Below are 18,337 nucleotides of genomic sequence, written 5' to 3' on the forward strand. Positions count from 1 at the left end.
CCCACAAATGACCCCATTTTGGAAACTAGACCCCCTGAGGAACTTATCTAGATGTGTGGTGAGCACTTTGAAGCCCCAAGGGCTTCACAGAAGTTTATAACGACCGGGCGTGAAAATAAAAATATCGTATTTTTTCAACAAACATCATCTTTTAGTCCCCATTTTTTTTATTTTCCCAAGGGTAACAGGAGAAATTGGACCCCAAAAGTTGTTGTCCAATTTGTCCTGAGTACGCTGATACCTCATATGTGGGAGAAGACTACTGTATTGGCACACGTCAGGGCTCGGAAGGGAAGTAGTGACGTTTTGGAATGCAGACTTTGATGGATTGGTCTGCGGGTGTCATGTGCGTTTGGAGAGTCCCTGATGTACCTAAACTATTGAAACTCCCCACAAGTGACCCCATTTTGTAAACTAGACCCCCCACAGAACTTATCTAGATGTGTGGTGAGCACTTTGAACCCCCAAGTGCTTCACAGAAGTTTATAACGCCTGGGCGTGAAAATAAAAAAATCATTTTTTTCCGCAAAAATATTTTTGCCCCCAATTTTTTATTTTCCTAAGGGTAACAGGAGAAATTGGACCCCAAAAGTTGTTTTGTAATTTGTCCTGAGTAGGCTGATACCCCATATGTGGGGGTAAAACACTGGACGCATGGCAGAGCTTGGAAGGGAAGGAGCACCATTTGACCTTTTCAACGCAGAATTGGCTGGAATTGAGATCAGACGCCATGTTGCCTTTGGAGAGCACCTGATGTGCCCAAACAGTGGAAACCCCCCAATTATAACTCCAACCCTAACCCCAACACACTCCTAACCCTAATCTGAGCCCTAACCCTAATGGGAAAATGGAAATAAATACATTTTCTTTTAGTTTTATTATTTTTCCCTAACTAAGGGGGTGATAACGGGGGGTTTGATTTACTATTTATGGCGGGTTTTTATGTTTGGCGGCTGTCAGACGCTAAAAGACGCTTTTTATTGTAAAAATAGTTTTTGCATCACCACAGATTGTGAGCTATAATTTTTCCGTATTTTGACCCACCGAGTCATGTGAGGTCTTATTTTTTGCGGGACGAGTTGACGTTTTCATTGGTACCATTTTCGGGCACGTGACATTTTTTGATCGCTTTTTATTCCGATTTTTGGGACGCAGAATGAACAAAAACCAGCGTTTCATGAATTTCTTTTGGGTGGTGCATTTACGCCGTTCCGCCTGCGATAAAATTGATAAAGCGGTTTTATTCTTCGGGTCAGTACGGTTACAGCGATACCTCAGTTAGGTCGTTTTTTTATGTTTTGTCGGTTTTTTGCAATGAAAACAATTTTATTTAAAAAATAATTATTTTTGTATCGCATTATTCTGCGAGCTATAACTTTATTTTTTTGCGGATGATGCTGTATGGCGGCTCGTTTTTTGCGGGACAAGATGACGTTTTCAGCGGTACCATGGATATTTATATGCGTCTTTTTGATCGCGCATTATTGCACTTTTTGTTCGGTGGTATGATAATAAATCATTATTTTTTGCTTCGTTTTTTATTTTTATTTTTTAAGGGGTTCGCTAAAGGGGTTAACTAATGGGACAGTTTTATAGGGCGGGTCCCTACGGACGCGGCGATACCAAATATGTGTACTTTTATTGTTTTTTTTATTTTGAAAAAATGGATTTATTGGGGAATATTTTTTTTTTTTTTTACTAATTTATTTAGCGATTTTTTTAAAATTATTTTTAACTTTTTTTTTTTTTTTTTTACTTTATTACCTTGTCCCAGGTGGGACATCACTGTCCTGTGACAGGTCGCTGATCTGTCACATCACAGATCACTGTGACAGATCAGCAATCTGTCACAGGCAGTTCTGCAGACTTCCTCATGCCTGCGCTTTGCAGGCAGTGAGGAAGTCAGCTCCCTACAGGCCCCCGTCGCCATCTTGGATCCGGGGGCCTGTAGGGAAAGAGACCCCCCACAGCAGCGCTGCACATTGCGCTGCCGTGGGGGGCTCAGGGAAGCAAGGAGGGAGCCCCCTCCCTGCCGATGCTTCCCTTTAACCCCCGGTACACCGCGATCGCGTTTGATCGCGGTGTACAAGGGGTTAACGTGTCGGGGGCGGTCCGTGACCGCCCCTGACACATTGTGCCGGGTGTCAGCTGTGATAATCAGCTGACAACCAGCCGCGATCAGCGGCGCTTACCACGTGGGCGCCGCTGATCGCTGGGACGTAATATTCCGTCCATGGTAATTAGGTCCAGGGTCACATGGACGGAATATTACGTCCCTTGTAGGTAAGGGGTGAAGCTTCTTGATGACACTGCGCACGGTAGACATAGGAACATTCAGGTCTTTGGAGATGGACTTGTAGCCTTGAGATTGCTCATGTCTCCTCACAATTTGGCTTCTCAAGTCCTCAGACAGTTCTTTGGTCTTCTTTCTTTTCTCCATGCTCAATGTGGTACACACAAGGACACAGGACAGAGGTTGAGTCAACTTTAATCAATGTCAACTGGCTGCAAGTGTGATTTAGTTATTGCCAACACCTGTTAGGTGCCACAGGTAAGTTACAGGTGCTGTTAATTACACAAATTAGAGAAGCATCACATGATTTTTCAAACAGTGCCAATACTTTTGTCCACTGTCTTTTTTATGTTTGGTGTGGAATTATATCCAATTTGGCTTTAGGACAATTCTTTTTGTGTTTTTTCATTTAAGACAAATTAAATTAAGATAATAACAAAGAATTTGTGTTTGCAATAACTTTGAGGAAGAAACTGAGTATTATCTGACAAAATTGCAGGGGTGTCAATACTTTTGGCCACAACTGTATATACACTACTCAAAAAATAAAGGGAATACAAAAATACATCATCCTAGATATCTCTGAATGAGATATTCCCACTGTAAATTTTTATTCATTGCATAGTGGAATGTGTTCAGAATAACAACACAACAATTATCAATGTAAATCAAAATAAATATCTGATGGAGGTCTGGATTTGGAATGATACTCAAAATCAAAGTGGAAAATCAAATTAAAGGCTGATCCAACTTCAGTGGAAATGCCTCATGACAAGAAAAAGATGCTCAGTATTGTGTGTGGCCTCCACATGCCTGTATGACCTCCCTACTGTACAACGCCTGGGCATGCTCCTGATGAGGCAGCAGATGGTCTCCTGAGGGATCTCCTCCCAGTCCTGGACTAAAGCATCCACCAATTCCTGTACTGTCTGTGGTGCAACGTGACGTTGGTGGATGAAGCGAGACATGATGTCCCAGATGTGCACAATCGGATTCAGGTCTGGGGAATGGGCGGGCCAATCCATAGCTTCAATATCTTCATCTTGCAGGAACTGCTGACACACTCCAGCCAGACGAGGTCTGGCATTGTCCTGCATTAGGAGGACCAACATAGGGCCAACCGCACCAACATATAGTCTCACAAGGGGTGTGAGGATCTCATCTCGGTACCTAATGGCAGTCAGGCTACCACTGGCAAGCACATGGAGGGCTGTGCGGCCTTCAAAGAAATGCCACCCCACACCATTACTGACACCAGTCATGCTGAAGGATGTTGCAGGCAGCAGAGCGCTCTACACGGCATCTCCAGACTCTGTCACATATGCTCAGTGTGAACCTGCTTTCATCTATGAAGAGCACAGGGCGCCAGTGGCAAATTTGCCAATCCTGGTGTTCTGTGGCAAATGCCAAGCGTCCTGCATGGTGTTGGACTATGAGCACAACCCCTATCTGTAGACGTCGGGCTCTCAAACCATCCTCATGGAGTCGGTTTCTAACCGTTTGTGCAGACACATGCACATTTGTGGCCTGCTGGAGGTCATTTTGCAGGGCTTTGGCAGTGATCCTCCTGTTCCTCCTTGCACAAAGGCGGAGGTATCGGTCCTGCTACTGGGTTGTTGCCCTCCTACGGCCCCTTCCACGTCTCCTGGTGTACTGGCCTTTCTCCTGGTAGCGCCTCCAGCCTCTGGATACTATGCTGACAGACACAGAAAACCTTCTTGTCACAGCTTGCATTGATGTGCCATCCTGGATGAGCTGCACTACCTGAGCCACTTGTGTGGGTTGTAGAGTCCATCTCATGCTACCAGGAGTGGGAAAGCACAGCTAACATTCAAAAGTGACCAAAACAGCCAGAAAGCATTGTTACTGACATGTGGTCTGTGGTCCCCACCTGCAGAACCACTCCTTTATTGAGGGTGTCTTGATAATTGCCAATAATTTACATCTGTTGTCTATGCACTGTGGGAATATGCTGAAAGGAGATAGTTTTAATCACCCTCATACAGGGAAGAGATTTTTGATCAAGGACAGATACACTTGCTCATCTAGTTTTGTAACATAGTATTTAAGGTTGAAGGAAGACTTTAAGTCTTATCTAGTTCAACCCATATCCTATCCTATCCTAACCTGCCCTAACATGTTAATCCAGAGGAAGGCAACAAAAAAAAATTTATATAGCAATCAGTAAGCTTCACATTGGGGAAAACATACCTTCTTGACTCCACATACGGCAATCAGGTTAGTTCCCTGGATCATAGAATCGTAGAGTTGGAAGGGACCTCCTGGGCCATCTGGTCCAACCCCCTGCTCAAAGCAGGATTCGCTAAATCATCTCAGACAGATGTCTGTCCAGCCTCTGTTTGAAGACTTCTATTGAAGGAGAACTCGCCACCTCTCGTGGCAGCCTGTTCCACTCATTGATCACTCTATCAAAAAGTTTTTTCTAATATCTAATCTGTGTCTACTCCCATTCAGTTTAATCCCATGGCTTCTAGTCCTTCCTTGTGCAAATGAGAATAAAGATGATCCTTCTACAATGTGACAGCCCTTGAGATATTTGTACACAGCTATTAAGTCTCCTCTCAGTCTTCTCTTCTGCAAGCTAAACATTCCCAAATCCTGCAGCCTTTCCTCATAAGACAGGGTTTGCAGACCGGTCACCATTCTGGTCGCTCTCCTCTGAAATTGCTCCAGTTTGTTGATGTCTTTTTTTAAAATGTGGAGCCAAAAACCGGACACAGGATTCCCGATGAGGTCTGACCAAAGAGGAGTAGAGGGCAATAATGACTTCACGTGATCTAGACTGTATGCTTCTGTTAATACATCCAAGAATTGCATTTGCCTTTTTTGCTGCTGCATCACACTGTTGACTCATATTCAGTCTGTGATCTAATAGTATACCCAAGTCTTTTTCACATGTGCTGTTGCTTAGCCCTTTTCCTCCCATTCTGTATATGCTTTTTTCATTTTTATTGCCCAGATATAGTACTTTGCATTTTTCCCTGTTAAAAACCATTCTGTTAGTTGCTGCCCACTGCTCTAGTTTATTTATATCTTTTTGAATCCTCTCTCTCGCTTCACTAGTATTAGATATCCCTCCTAGCTTTGTGTCATCAGCAAATTTAATCAGTTTACCCTTAATTCCTTCATCTAAATCGTTGATAAAGATGTTAAACAATACAGGGCCCAGGACAGAGCCCTGTGGTACCCCACTTGAGACATTCTTCCAACTGGATGTGCAGCCATTTATCACTCTTTGGGTCCGATCACTAAGCCAGTTATGAATCCACCTCACAGTTGACTTGTCCATTCCATACTTATCCATTTTTTCAATAAGGATTGTGTGAGATACTTTGTCAAATGCTTTGCTGAAGTCAAGATATACTATATCTACAGCATTTCCCTGATCCACCCAATCAGTGATTCTGTCATAGAAGGAAATTAAGTTAGTCTGACATGACTTAGTTATAAACCCATGCTGACTCTGTTTAATCACTTCATTTTTATCCAGGTACTTACATACATGTTGTTTAATAATTTGTTCAAAGATTTGTCCTGGTATAGAAGTCAGACTCACCGACCTATAGTTGTCAGGGGCTACCTTCTTCCCCTTTTTGGAGATCGGAACAACATTTGCTCTTCTCCAGTCTTCTGGGACTTCTCCTGTTCTCCAAGAATTTTCAAAGATTATGGAGAGGGGATCAAAAATTTCTTCTGCTATCTCCTTCAGTACTCTGGGGTGTAATTCATCTGGACCTGGAGACTTGAATTCATTTAGGTTAGCTAAGTGTTTCCTCACTATCTTTCTGTTTATAGATATCCTGGATTCTTCTATTCCCTTAATAGGACAGTGAAGAACAGTTGATGTTACATTTCCTTTCTGAGAAAAAAACATGCAAAATAGGAATTTAAAAGTTCGGCCTTCAACATTTTGTCTTACCATTTCATCATTTTCATCCTGTAAAAATCCTATAGCATCTTTGACTTTTCTTTTACTTTTGATATATCCCCAAAATCATTTATTATTGCTTTTGACGTCTCTTGCAAGCCTCAATTCATTGTCAGCTTTAGATAATCTGATTTGTGCACTGCAAGTTCTGCAGACAGCATTATATTCTTCTTATGATATGCCTCCCTCTTTCCATTTTATAAACATTTCTTCCTTTTTAGCATGTGCTTAAGTTCTGTGTTCATCCATCCTGGTTTCCTAAAATGCTTCCAATTCTTCGCTCTTTTTGGAATTGTTAACAATTGTGCTTTGACAATTTAATTTTTCAAGATTTCCCATTCTTCCTGGACATTTTTGTCCTTAAGGATATCCAGCCATTGGATCCCTCCAATTCTTTCTGAATCCCTTAAAATCTGCCTTTCTGAAATCTAACCTTGACGTCTGAGTCTTCACATGTCTTCCTCCTCTAGTTATCCAAAATTCTAAAATAGCATGGTCGCTTCCTCCTAGGGTCCTAGCCACTTTTACCTCCTCAACCATTTTCTCCCTGTTTATAAGGATTAGATCTAAGGTAGCAGTTCCACTTGTTTTCTCCCCTACCTTTTGGAAGATAAAGTTGTCAGCAAGAGAGGATAAGAATTTCCTTGACCTGTTAGTTTTGCCTGAGAGAAATTCCCAACAAATGTCAGGATAGTTTAAATCTCCCATGACCACTATGTCATATTTTTTGGAGAACTTGGCCATTTGATGCATAAAGAGTTCATCCATATCTTCAGCTTGCACAGGCGGCCTGTAGTAAATGCCTACAATGGTGTCCTTTCCATTGTTCTGTCCTTGTATTCTTACCCAAACAGTTTCCACAGAACTCCCAGTCTCTGAAGCTTCAATCTCAATGCAATATCAAGGAAACTAGCGTATATAATCTGTAATAATATACTTTTCAAGAAAAGCACAGTCCCTTCTTAAATTTTAGTAGGGAATCACTCATTACATCATATGGCAGAGAGTTCCATAGTCTCACTGCTCTTACAGTAAAGAATCTGCGTCTGTGATTATGCTTAAACCTTCTTTCTTCCAGATGTAGAGGATGCCCCCTTGTCCCCGTCACAGGTCTAAGAGTAAAAAGATCATTAGAAAGGTCTTTGTACTGTCCCCTCATAAATTTATACATTATAATAAGATCACCACTAAGCCTTCGATTTTCCAAACTAAATAACCCCAAGTGTAATAACCTGTCTTGGTATTGCAAACCCCCCAGTTCCCTAACAAGCTTGGTCACTCATCTCAGCACCCGCTCCAGTTCAGCTATGTCTTTATTATACACCAGAGACCAGAACTGTACACAGTATTCTAAGTGTGGTTGCACGAGTGACTTATAGAGAGGTGAAATTATGTTCTCCTCATGAGCATCTATGCCTCTTTTAATGCATCCCATTATTTTATTTGCCTTTGCAGCAGCTACCTGACACTGGCCACTAAATGTGAGTTTGTTGTCCACCCATACACCCAGGTCTTTTTCAGTGACAGTTTTGCCCAGTGTTTTACAATTAAGCACATAATTATACATCTTGTTTGTTCTACCCAAGTGCATGACCTTATATTTATCCCAATTAAAGCTCATTTGCCATTTATTAGCCCAAGCTTATAGCTTACATAAATCCTCCTGTAATATAAAATTGTCCTTCTCTGTATTGAAAATAAACAAATATTGAAATTCTACTCTCTATGCCCCTACAAGGTCATTAATATGGTAAAAAGAAGCGGGCCCAATACTCACCCGTGGTACCCCACTGCTAACCGTGACCCAGTCCGAGTGTGCTCCATTAATAACCACCCTTTATTTCCCTGAGCCAGCTCTTAACACATTTACACATATTTTCCCCTATCCCCATTGTTCTCATTTTATGTATCAACCTTTTGTGTGGCGCTGTATCAAAAGCTTTTGAAAAGTCCATGTTCTCCACGTCCACTGCATTTCCTTGGTCCTATCCAGAACTTACCTCTTCATAAAAGCTTATCAGATTAGTCTGACAGGAACGGTCCCTCGTAAACCCATGTTGATATTGGGTCATGAGGTTATTCTTCTTCAGATAATCCAGTATAATATCTCATTGAAAACCCTCCAGGATTTTACCCACAGTTGAGGTTAATCTCACTGGCCTATAAATTCCAAGTTCAGTTTTTGGCCCCTTTTTGAATATTGGCCCCACATTTGCAATGCGCCAGTCCTGTGGTACAGACCCTGTTAATATGGAGTCTTTAAAGATTAAAAATAATGGTCTATGAGTGAACTTAATTCCTGCAGTACTCGGGGATGTATCCCATCCGGGCCCGGGGATTTGTCAATTTTAGTGATTTTTAGACGCCGCAGTACTTCCTGTTGGGTTAAGCAGGTGACATTTAATGGAGAATTTTTATCACTGATCATGTTATCCATCATGGGATTTTGTGTAAATACTGTTGAAAAAAAGTCATTTAGCATACTGGCTTTTTCCTCATCCTCCATTTCACCCAGACTATTTTTAAGGGGGCCAACACTATCATTTCTTAGTTTCTTACTATTTATGTAGTTAAAGAATATTTTGGGATTATTTTTACTTTCTCTGGCAATGAGTCTCTCTGTCTCAATCTTTGCTGCCTTGATTTCCTTTTTAAGAATTTATTTAATCTTCTGTATTTATTTAATGCCTCTACCTACTTGCTTTAATTCTCTAAATGCTTTATTTTTGTCACTTATTGCGCCCCTTACAGCTCTATTTAGCCATAGTAGTGTCCTCCTATTTCTAGCATGTTTATTCCCATAAGGTATATACTATGCACAGGTCCTATTCAGGATGCTAATAAATGTCTCCCATTTTCTTGGTGTATTTTTATGTCTCAGGATATCGTCCCAGTTAATTGCACCAAGATCATCTCTCATCCATTGGAAGTTTGCCTTCCTGAAGTTTAGTGTCCTTGTAACCTCACTACTACACATCTTATTAACGGATACATGAAAACTTATTATTTTGTGATCACTATTACCCAAGTGACCCTTAACCCTTATATTTGATATGCGGTCTGGCCTGTTGGTTAATATTAGGTCTAGTAGTGCCCCCCCTCTTGTTGGGTCCTGAACCAGTTGTGAAAGGTAATGGTCTCTCATAGTTGTTAAAAACCTATTACCTTTGCAGGAACAGCAGGTTTCTGTTCCCCAATGTATTTCAGGGTAGTTGAAGTCCCCCATAATAATGACTTCTCCTTGAGTCGCTGCTTCATCTATTTGCTTTTTGAGGATATTCTCTGTTGCTTCCATTATTTTTGGAGACTTATAACAAACCCCTATCAGTAATTTATTATTTCCCCCTCCCCTTATCTCCACCCACAGGGACTCTACATTTTCATTAGATTCACATATATTATCACGCAGGATGGGTTTTAAGGATGATTTTACATATAAACACACGCCTCCCCCTCGCTTATTTGTATAGTCATTTCAGAACAGACTATAGCCCTGTAAATTAACAGCCCAGTCATGGCTCTCGTCCAGCCATGTCTCAGATATCCCCACCATGTCATAACTATGTTCCAACAACATTAACGCCAATTCCTCCATTTTGTTGGTGAGGCTTCTGGCATTAGTATACATGCACTTTATGTATCTCTCTATACCACTATTCTTTCTGAAATTATTAACTGTTCAAACCCCACCCCCATCATTTGTGCCTAGATCTCTATCTGCACTGTCTTCCCCTCCTATAAAATGAATACCCTCCCCCCAGTCCCTAGTTTAAACACTCCTCCAACCTTCTAGCCATTTTCTCCCCAAAACTGCTGCACCCTCCCCACTGAGGTGCAGCCTGTCACTAGCGTAGAACCTGTAGCCAACTGAGAAGTTGGCCCAGTTCTCAAGGAACCCAAACCCCTCATTCCTACACCAATTCTTGAGCCACTTATTAACCTCCCTAATCACTCGTTGCCTCTCTGGTGTGGCACAGGCAGTATTTCAGAAAATACCACCTACTCTTGTCATTTGTGCCAATGTGCACCATGACAGCTGGGTCCTTACCAGCCCCTCCCAGTAATCTGTCAACCCGATCAGCGATGTGTCGGACTCGAGCGCCAGGTAGGCAACACACCGTTTCAGGATCCCTGTCTTTGTGACTGGCTGCCCTATCTGTTCCCCTAATAATTGAGTCCCCCACTACCAGCACCTGTCTGGCCTGCCCTGCTCTCCTATTTCCCCCCTTACTGGAGCAGACAATCCTATAGCTTTCAGAGGGAATGCCTGCTGCAGCAGGGCTACCACTGTACTGACACTCCCCTCATCTGCCAACTTAGCAAACTTATTGGGGTGTGACAGATCAGAACTAGCCTCCCTGGCGCATTTCCCTCTACCCCGCCTTCTGTCACCCAGCTTGCTGCTTCACTGTCCTGCAGCTCCAACCTCGCATTCCCTCTCTCTTCTATCCCATTGAGCAGAAGACTCCTTTACAGAATCTGGGCTTCCAAATGCACAATGTGCTCACATCTCGCACAGCAGTAGACACCCTCGACCGGCTTTTCAAGGATTGTATACATGTGGCAAGACGTACACTGGATAGAACTGGCAATAGTGGAGCTAATAGGGATTGCACCAGACAGAAAAGATATGTGAAAATAAATAAAAAGTATTAATAAAATATAAAAGCAAATCATTAATTCCTGCCTTGGAAACTCCCTGAATCCAAAGTCACTGAATCACAAGTCACACACTTACCACCGTTCGCACTTACTCTCCGGTCACACTCAGCTCGCTCAGGCAGAAGATTTAAAGAGATTTTTTTTTCCCTTCACCAGCAAACCACCCTGCTGCTCAATGCACTTCCAAAAGGGTGACCGTGTTTTAATGTCTTTTCAGCTCTATTATGGGTGAACGGGCATATGTTATAGCTTAGTTTTCTGCTTTTGAAGGCCTTCCCCACACCAGGGATGTTACTTTGACCTGTCAGGAGGTATTCAATAATTGCATTCTGACCATCCATATTGAAAATCTCCATTGCATATTTCACCTCCTGAAACTGGACGTCTTTTTAAAGCTATTGCCACTTTTATTATGGTAGGTTTCTCTGCAATTTAAAACTACTTGGGAGGCCTTACAGTGTTCCAACATTATCATGGGGATGTTGAGATACCGTATTTTTCAGATAAGACACTTAATTTCCCCCAAATTTGGGGGGAATTGGGCGTGCGTCTTATAATGCGGATATATCTTACCGACCGCGGTGGAGCAGGGTTGCGGCTGAAGGAGGAAAGAGTGGAGCGTTGCTGCAGGCTGGGATGAGGGGGGGGATCGGATGTGCGGCACGCCGCTGTGGGTGTCCGGTGGTGCTGCGAGGGGGCTCGGCAGAGGCCCCTCAACAGCACTAAACAATCGCAGCGGCGTGCCGCATATCCTTTCCCGTTTTAGGTCAATTAGGATTACCATAATTATTATTTGCCAAATGCCAAAATAATATGTGTGAGAGAATGTTTTAAGGCATTTTTATTACTTACTGCAAAGTCAAAAGTTTATATAATAATATGAAATAGCCAATTAACTTTAGAGCATTCCCTTGATGCCTCCACCTGTATACACTACCACTTCCAGCAAGACAATGACCCAAAACATACAGGAAAGGCAACAAAAGTGGCTCAAAAAGAAACACATTAAGGTCATGAAGTGGCCTAGCCAGTCTCCAGACCTTTATTCCAATAGAAAACTTATGGAGGGAGTTGAAGCTCCGAGTTGCCAAGTGACAGCATCAAAATCTTAATGATTTAGAGATGATCTGCAAAGAGGAGTGGACCAAAATTCCTCCTGACGTGGGCACACCTCATCATCTACTACAAAAAAAAGTCTGACTGCTGTGCTTGCCAACAAGGGTTTTGCCACCAAGTATTAAGTCTTGTTTGCTAGAGGAATCAAATACTTTTTTCTCACTGCAAAACGCAAATAAATTTACATAATAAATTTACATAATATCCAAAAATTAGTTTGACCAATGTTTCATTGTCAATTAAACAGTTGGGACAGTGTCCTTTGGGTCATAGGCAGCATCTCTTCCTCCATACTCGGCGAGTTGAGTTAATGCCAAATAGCTCAATTTTTGTCTTATCTGACCACAGCACCTTCTACCAATCACTCACAGAACCATCCAGGTGTTCATTGGCAAACTTCAGGTGGGTCTGCACATGTGACTTCTTGAGCAGGGGGACCTTGCAGGCACTACAGGATTTTTAACCTTTACGACAATGTGTTACCAATGGTTTTCTTGGTGACTGTGGTCCCAGCTGCCTTGAGATCATTAACAAGTTCCCCGTGTGTAGTTTTAGGCTGATCTCTCACCTTCTTCATGATCAAGGATACACTACGAGGTGAGATTTTGCATGGTGCCCCAGATCGATATCGATTGACATTCATTTGGTATTTCTTCCATTTTCTTACCATTGCATTTTCTCACCCAGCACCTTACATATGGTTTTGTAGCCCAGTCCAGCTTTGTGCAGATCTATGCTCTTATCCCTGACATCCTTAGAAAGCTCTTTGGTCTTGCTCATGTTGTAGAGGTTAGAGTCTGAGTCTGTGGACAGGAGTCTTTTATACAGGTGACTATGTAAGACACCTGTCTTTAATGCAGGTAAGAGTTGATTAGGATCCTTCATAATGTATTCCATTTGCTTCTGAGCTCTGCTGAATTGCAACAATATTGTAACCCTGTCTGCCTGTGAGCTGGAAGCTGAGAGGAACCAGATGTGTCAGGTATAATTACACACAGCTCTGCAGTGAGATCAGGAGAGCAGAGAGCGGCCATCACATATCACACTGGTAACCATGTCACTTCACACTGGTAAGACTGGGAACCATGTCAAATCACACTGGTAACTATTACACAACACACTGGTAACACTGTTAACCATTACACAGGTAACCACGTCACATCACACTGGCAAACCACGTCACATCACACTGGCAAACCACGTCACATCACACTGGCAAACCACGTCACATCACACTGGCAAACCACGTCACATCACACTGGCAAACCACGTCACATCACACTGGCAAACCACGTCACATCACACTGGCAAACCACGTCACATCACACTGGCAAACCACGTCACATCACACTGGCAAACCACGTCACATCACACTGGCAAACCACGTCACATCACACTGGAAACACTTAGCCATTGCACATCACACTGGTAACCATTACACATCACACTGGTAACCATTACACATCACACTAGTAACCTTGTCACATCAGACTGGTAACCATGTCACATCACAGTGGTAACTTTTAGGGATGAGCGAGCATACTCATTAGGATTCGGTACTCAGCAAATAATGCGGTACTCTTGGTACTCGAATACTAGCGAGTAAATTTCACTACTCGTCTTGCAACATTCGAATCTCCTGCCCGGCATGTGTTAGCCAATCACAGTAAAGCCGCCACCTTCTTTGTTGTGGCATTACTGTGATTGGCTGGCCGTTAATGTATCGCTGGAGCCCAGCTGATGCGGCTGCTCTCCACGGGAGATCGATGTGGGACCCTCGTTATTAAGGGGATTACGGCGGAAAGGTGAGAAGAGGTTGCTTTATTATTTTAATTTTTTTTTTTTTTTTTACAGGTGATCGATGGCTTTGGGGAATTAGGTGTGTGCGGTATGTTCTCTGTTATGTATTGTATGTTATGTGTATGTACTGTATGTTACATGTTGTATGTTCTGTATGTCTTTTTTTTTTTTCCATTCATCACATTAGCAGGATGATGGGAATACTACTTTCCCATCATCCGCTAATGCTGTCACTGTAGCGGGCATAGCCGGATGGGACAAGTAGTCGCATCGAACGATGCCAACAGAGGCCGACACAGGCCGGCACAGCCCCACACAGGTTCGGCAGAGCCCGGCACAGCCCCGCACACACACAGCCCCACACTCAGATTCTCCACACTCAGATTCTCCGCACACATAGTCTCCGCCCACACACATTCTCCGCCCATTACTCGCATTTCCCATGGACTTACATTGGACTCGCTGCTCGTTACGAGTGCCCGAGTATTAGGAGCTACTCGTAACGAGTACAGCGAGTCTGAGTATTTCACTACTCACTCATCCCTAGTAACTGCCCTTCACTAATACGCAGCTCTGGGGGCAGAGTTATCTCCGGGCACCATCTGCCCTGAAGGAGGTCAATTACATAAAGCGATAAAAGAGGATTTCCCAACAACACGTCTGGTATCAGACACACAGTGAGAACTGTTTTTAGTAGTCTTTAATCAGTCTGACCATAATAGTAGTTTAGGTAGGTCAAATATGGTGACAGATTCCATTAAAAAAATAAATAAAATGCATATTGTATGGCCAAATCTAGACATCAAGATATCAGATGTTGAGTGTAGACCTGTGGCATTCTTTGACACTTATATGATGCAATAATTGTCTGCCAGAATCTGGTACCAATGATAGGATTCACTTTTATCTCAAGAAATAGTGAGGTGTCCTCTCATCTATCAATTTCTAGGTCATCCTCAAAAATTAACAAATATTCACAAGTAATTTTTCATTTTCAGGGAAAAAATACAATTTTAAAGTGTTTAATTTTGTACACAATGCAATGGAAATGATTACATATTTACTATAACTGAAAATTTTTACATCTAGTAATTCTTTAGAAAACAGATCCATCAAGTAAGTAATATGTGTCCATCTTTAAATATAGTAGGGTTCCAGGGTTAGTATGTAAACTGCAATTCATTGCTCATTACCAGGCAAGTCCAACTGTGTTTTCTCACTGATGGCATGAATAATGCCCTAAACCATGATCTGGAATGCAATTACATGATACGATAAGGCGACGGTCCTAAACGCAGAAAATATGATCACTTGTAAAGTATCATAGGGTATGTACAAATAGATTGTGTTCTGGTGCATGGAGAACAGCTTAAAACCAGAGCGGAACAGACTAAAAACAGAACAGACCAGATATACAATGGATGCAGGTCTTTTCAGAGGTTAGATTTTAAAAAAGGGCTCTAGATCCTTGATTTTCAAATTCTGACCAGGCATCATTCAGCTCCATGAATATCATTTTGGCATATTGTTCATATGGTTGTCCTGTGGCCTAAAATGAAAAATACACTACTGTATTACTGATTCACTTGCATATCCATTTACGTTACACATCTCTTTTGCTGCAAATATTTTTGCAACGGAAAATCCATTCATACGTGGGGCCATTTCTAAAGCATGGGCATGGATTTCTGTAAAACCCATTTAAATGTATGGCACAGTCACAGATACATGTAGTGAATTGTTGCAGAAGAATGAGACTCTCGGCTCAGAATAAAGAATTCAGGTAACGTCTCTATTTTTAATTACTTTTAGCCACTGATATATAGTGTCTGCCGTTATTATTATTGCCTAAACCATTAGCCGAATTTCGCATTTCTATGCCATCACGTAGACCAGCTCATAGGACCTGTATTTACAGTGAGTACGGAAAGTATTCAGACCCCTTTAAATTGTTCACTCTGTTTTCATTGCAGCCATTTGGTAAAACGTTCATTTTTTTTCTCATTAATGTACACTCTGCACCCCGTCTTGACCGAAAAAAACAGAAATGTAGAGCTTTTTGCAAATTTGTTAAGAAAAATTTAAATATCACATGGTAATAAGTATTCAGACCCTTTGCTCAGACACTCATATTTAAGTCACATGCTGTCCATTTCCTTGTGATCCTTCTTGAGATGGTTCTACTCCTTCATTGGAGTCCAGCTGTGTTAAATTAAACTGATAGGACTTAATGTATAAAAGGACACACCTGTCTATATAAGACTTCACAGCGCATGTCAGACCAAATGAGAATCATGAGATCAAAGGAACTGGCCAAGGAGCTCAGAGACAATTGTGGCCAGGTACACATCTGGCCAAGGTTACAAAATAATTTCTGCAATGCTCAAGGATCCTAAGAGCACAGTGGCCTCTATAATCATTAGATGTAAGAAGTTTGGGACCACCAGAAGTCTTCCTAGACCTGGCCGTCCAGCCAAACTGAGCACTCGTTGGAGAAGAGCCTTGGTGAGAGAGGTAAAGAAAAACCCCAAGATCATTGTGGCTAAGCTCCACAGATGCAGTATGGAGATGGGAGAAAGTTGTACAATGTCAACTATCACTGCAGCCTTCCACCAGGTGGGCCTTTATGGCAGAGTAGCCTGACGGGAGCCTCTCCTCAGTGCAAGACATATGAAAGCCCACACAGAGTTTGCTAGAAAACACACGAAGGACTCCCAGTCTATGAGAAATAAGATTCTCTGGTCTGATGAGACGAAGACAGAACTTTTTGGTTATAATTCTAAGCAGTATGTATGGAGAAAACCAGGCACTGCTCATTACCTGCCCAATACAATCCCAACAGTGAAACATGGTGGTGGCAGCATCATGCTATGGGGGTGTTTTTCAGCTGCAGGGACAGGACGACTGGTTGCAATTGAAGGAAACATGAATGCGGCCAAGTACAGAGATATCCTGGATGAAAACCTCTTCCAGAATGCTCTGGACCTCAGACTTGGCCGAAGGTTCACCTTCCAACAAGACAATGCCCCTAAGCACACAGCTAAAATAACTAAGTATTGGCTTCAGAACAAATCTGTAACCATTCTTGACTGGCCCAGCCAGAGCCCTGACCTAAACCCAATTGAGCATCTCTGGAGAGGCCTGAAAATGGCTGTCCACCAACGTTCACGATCCAACCTGACGGAACTGGGAAGGATCTGCAAGGAAGAATGGCAGAGGATCCCCAAATCCAGGTGTGAAAAAGTTGTTGCATCATTTCCAAGACGACTCATGGCTGTACTAAACCAAAAGGATGCTTCTGCTCAATACTGAGCAAAGGGTCTGAATACTTATGGCCATGTGATATTTCAGTTTTCTTTTAACAAATTTGCAAAAAATTTCTACATTTTGTTTTTTTTCAGTCAAGATGGGGTGCAGTGTACATTAATGAGAAGAAAAAATGAACTTTTTTGAATTTACCAAATGGCTGCAATAAAACAGAGTGAAAAATTTAAAGGGCTCTGAACACTTTCCCTCCCACTGTACATGTTTATGGCAACAAATAGGTCTTTTTTAACCCCTTTCTGACCGCTGACGGGATAGTACGGTGAGCCCACCTCAAAGCCGCGACATGTCAGCTGTTATGAAAAGCTGACATGTGCCCGCAATAGGCACGGGCGGAATCGCCATCTGCCCGCGCCTATTAACTAGTTAAATCCCGCTGTCAAGTGCTGACAGCGGGCATTTAACTATCTCTTCCGGCCACCGGGCCGGAAGTGAGCTCATCGCCGACATCCGTCACGTGATCGGGGGTCAGCAACGCAGGCACATTGCTTTGAGCGCCGCCTGGTGGCCGGCGCATAAAAGCAATGCAGTTAATCTGCTACATATGGGCCATCATCGCCCATATGTAGCAGAGCCGATTGAGTTGTGTCTGCTTCGAGACTATTGAAGCATGCCAAAAGTAAAAAAAAAAAAAGTTTAAAAATTGAAAACAAATATAAAACCTAAAAGTTCAAATCACCCCCCCCTTTCGCCAAAATAAAACAATTAAAAAAAAACACACGTACACATTAGGCATCGCCACGTTCAGAATCGCTCGATCAATAAAAGGATTAACCCGATCTCTAAACGGCGTAACGAGAAAAAATTTCAAAACGCCAGAATTACGTTTTTTTTGTCGCCGCGACATTGCATTAAAATGCAATAACGAGCGATCAAAAGAAAGTATCTGCACAAAAGTGGTATCATTAAAAACGTCACTTCAGCCCGCAAAAAATAAATCGGAAAATTGCGCATTTTTTTTAGCAGCAAACTTTGGAATTTTTTTTCCCTGCTTAGATAAAAGAGAACATAGACATGTTTAGTGTCTATGAACTTGTAATGACCTGGAGAATCATAATGGCAGGTCAGTTTTAGCATGTAGTAAACCTAGCATAAAAGCCAAGCAAAAAACAAGTGTGGGATTGCACCTTTTTTGCAATTCCGAGTACACGACATGATAAAACCAATGATGTAATTCAAAAGTACAACTCGTC

General features: G+C 42.2%; 1 protein-coding gene across 2 annotated transcripts in view; it reads right to left on the reverse strand.

Annotated features, from left to right (window-relative positions):
* Window positions 1-14,826: 14,826 nt before the first annotated feature.
* The window catches only part of GAK (cyclin G associated kinase), a 182,330-nt gene continuing 178,819 nt past the window's right edge, over window positions 14,827-18,337 (reverse strand). For both annotated transcript variants that reach the window (XM_073547940.1, XM_073547947.1), the window contains one exon: window positions 14,827-15,369. In XM_073547940.1, the coding sequence (XP_073404041.1) occupies window positions 15,268-15,369 (102 nt within the window). In that variant the 3' untranslated portion in view covers window positions 14,827-15,267. The remainder of the gene's footprint in view (window positions 15,370-18,337) is intronic.

The sequence above is a fragment of the Dendrobates tinctorius genome, unplaced genomic scaffold (genome assembly GCF_039654945.1).
Source record: "Dendrobates tinctorius isolate UK_male_01 unplaced genomic scaffold, ASM3965494v1 ptg000011l, whole genome shotgun sequence".
In the NCBI taxonomy this organism is placed as follows: domain Eukaryota; kingdom Metazoa; phylum Chordata; class Amphibia; order Anura; family Dendrobatidae; genus Dendrobates; species Dendrobates tinctorius.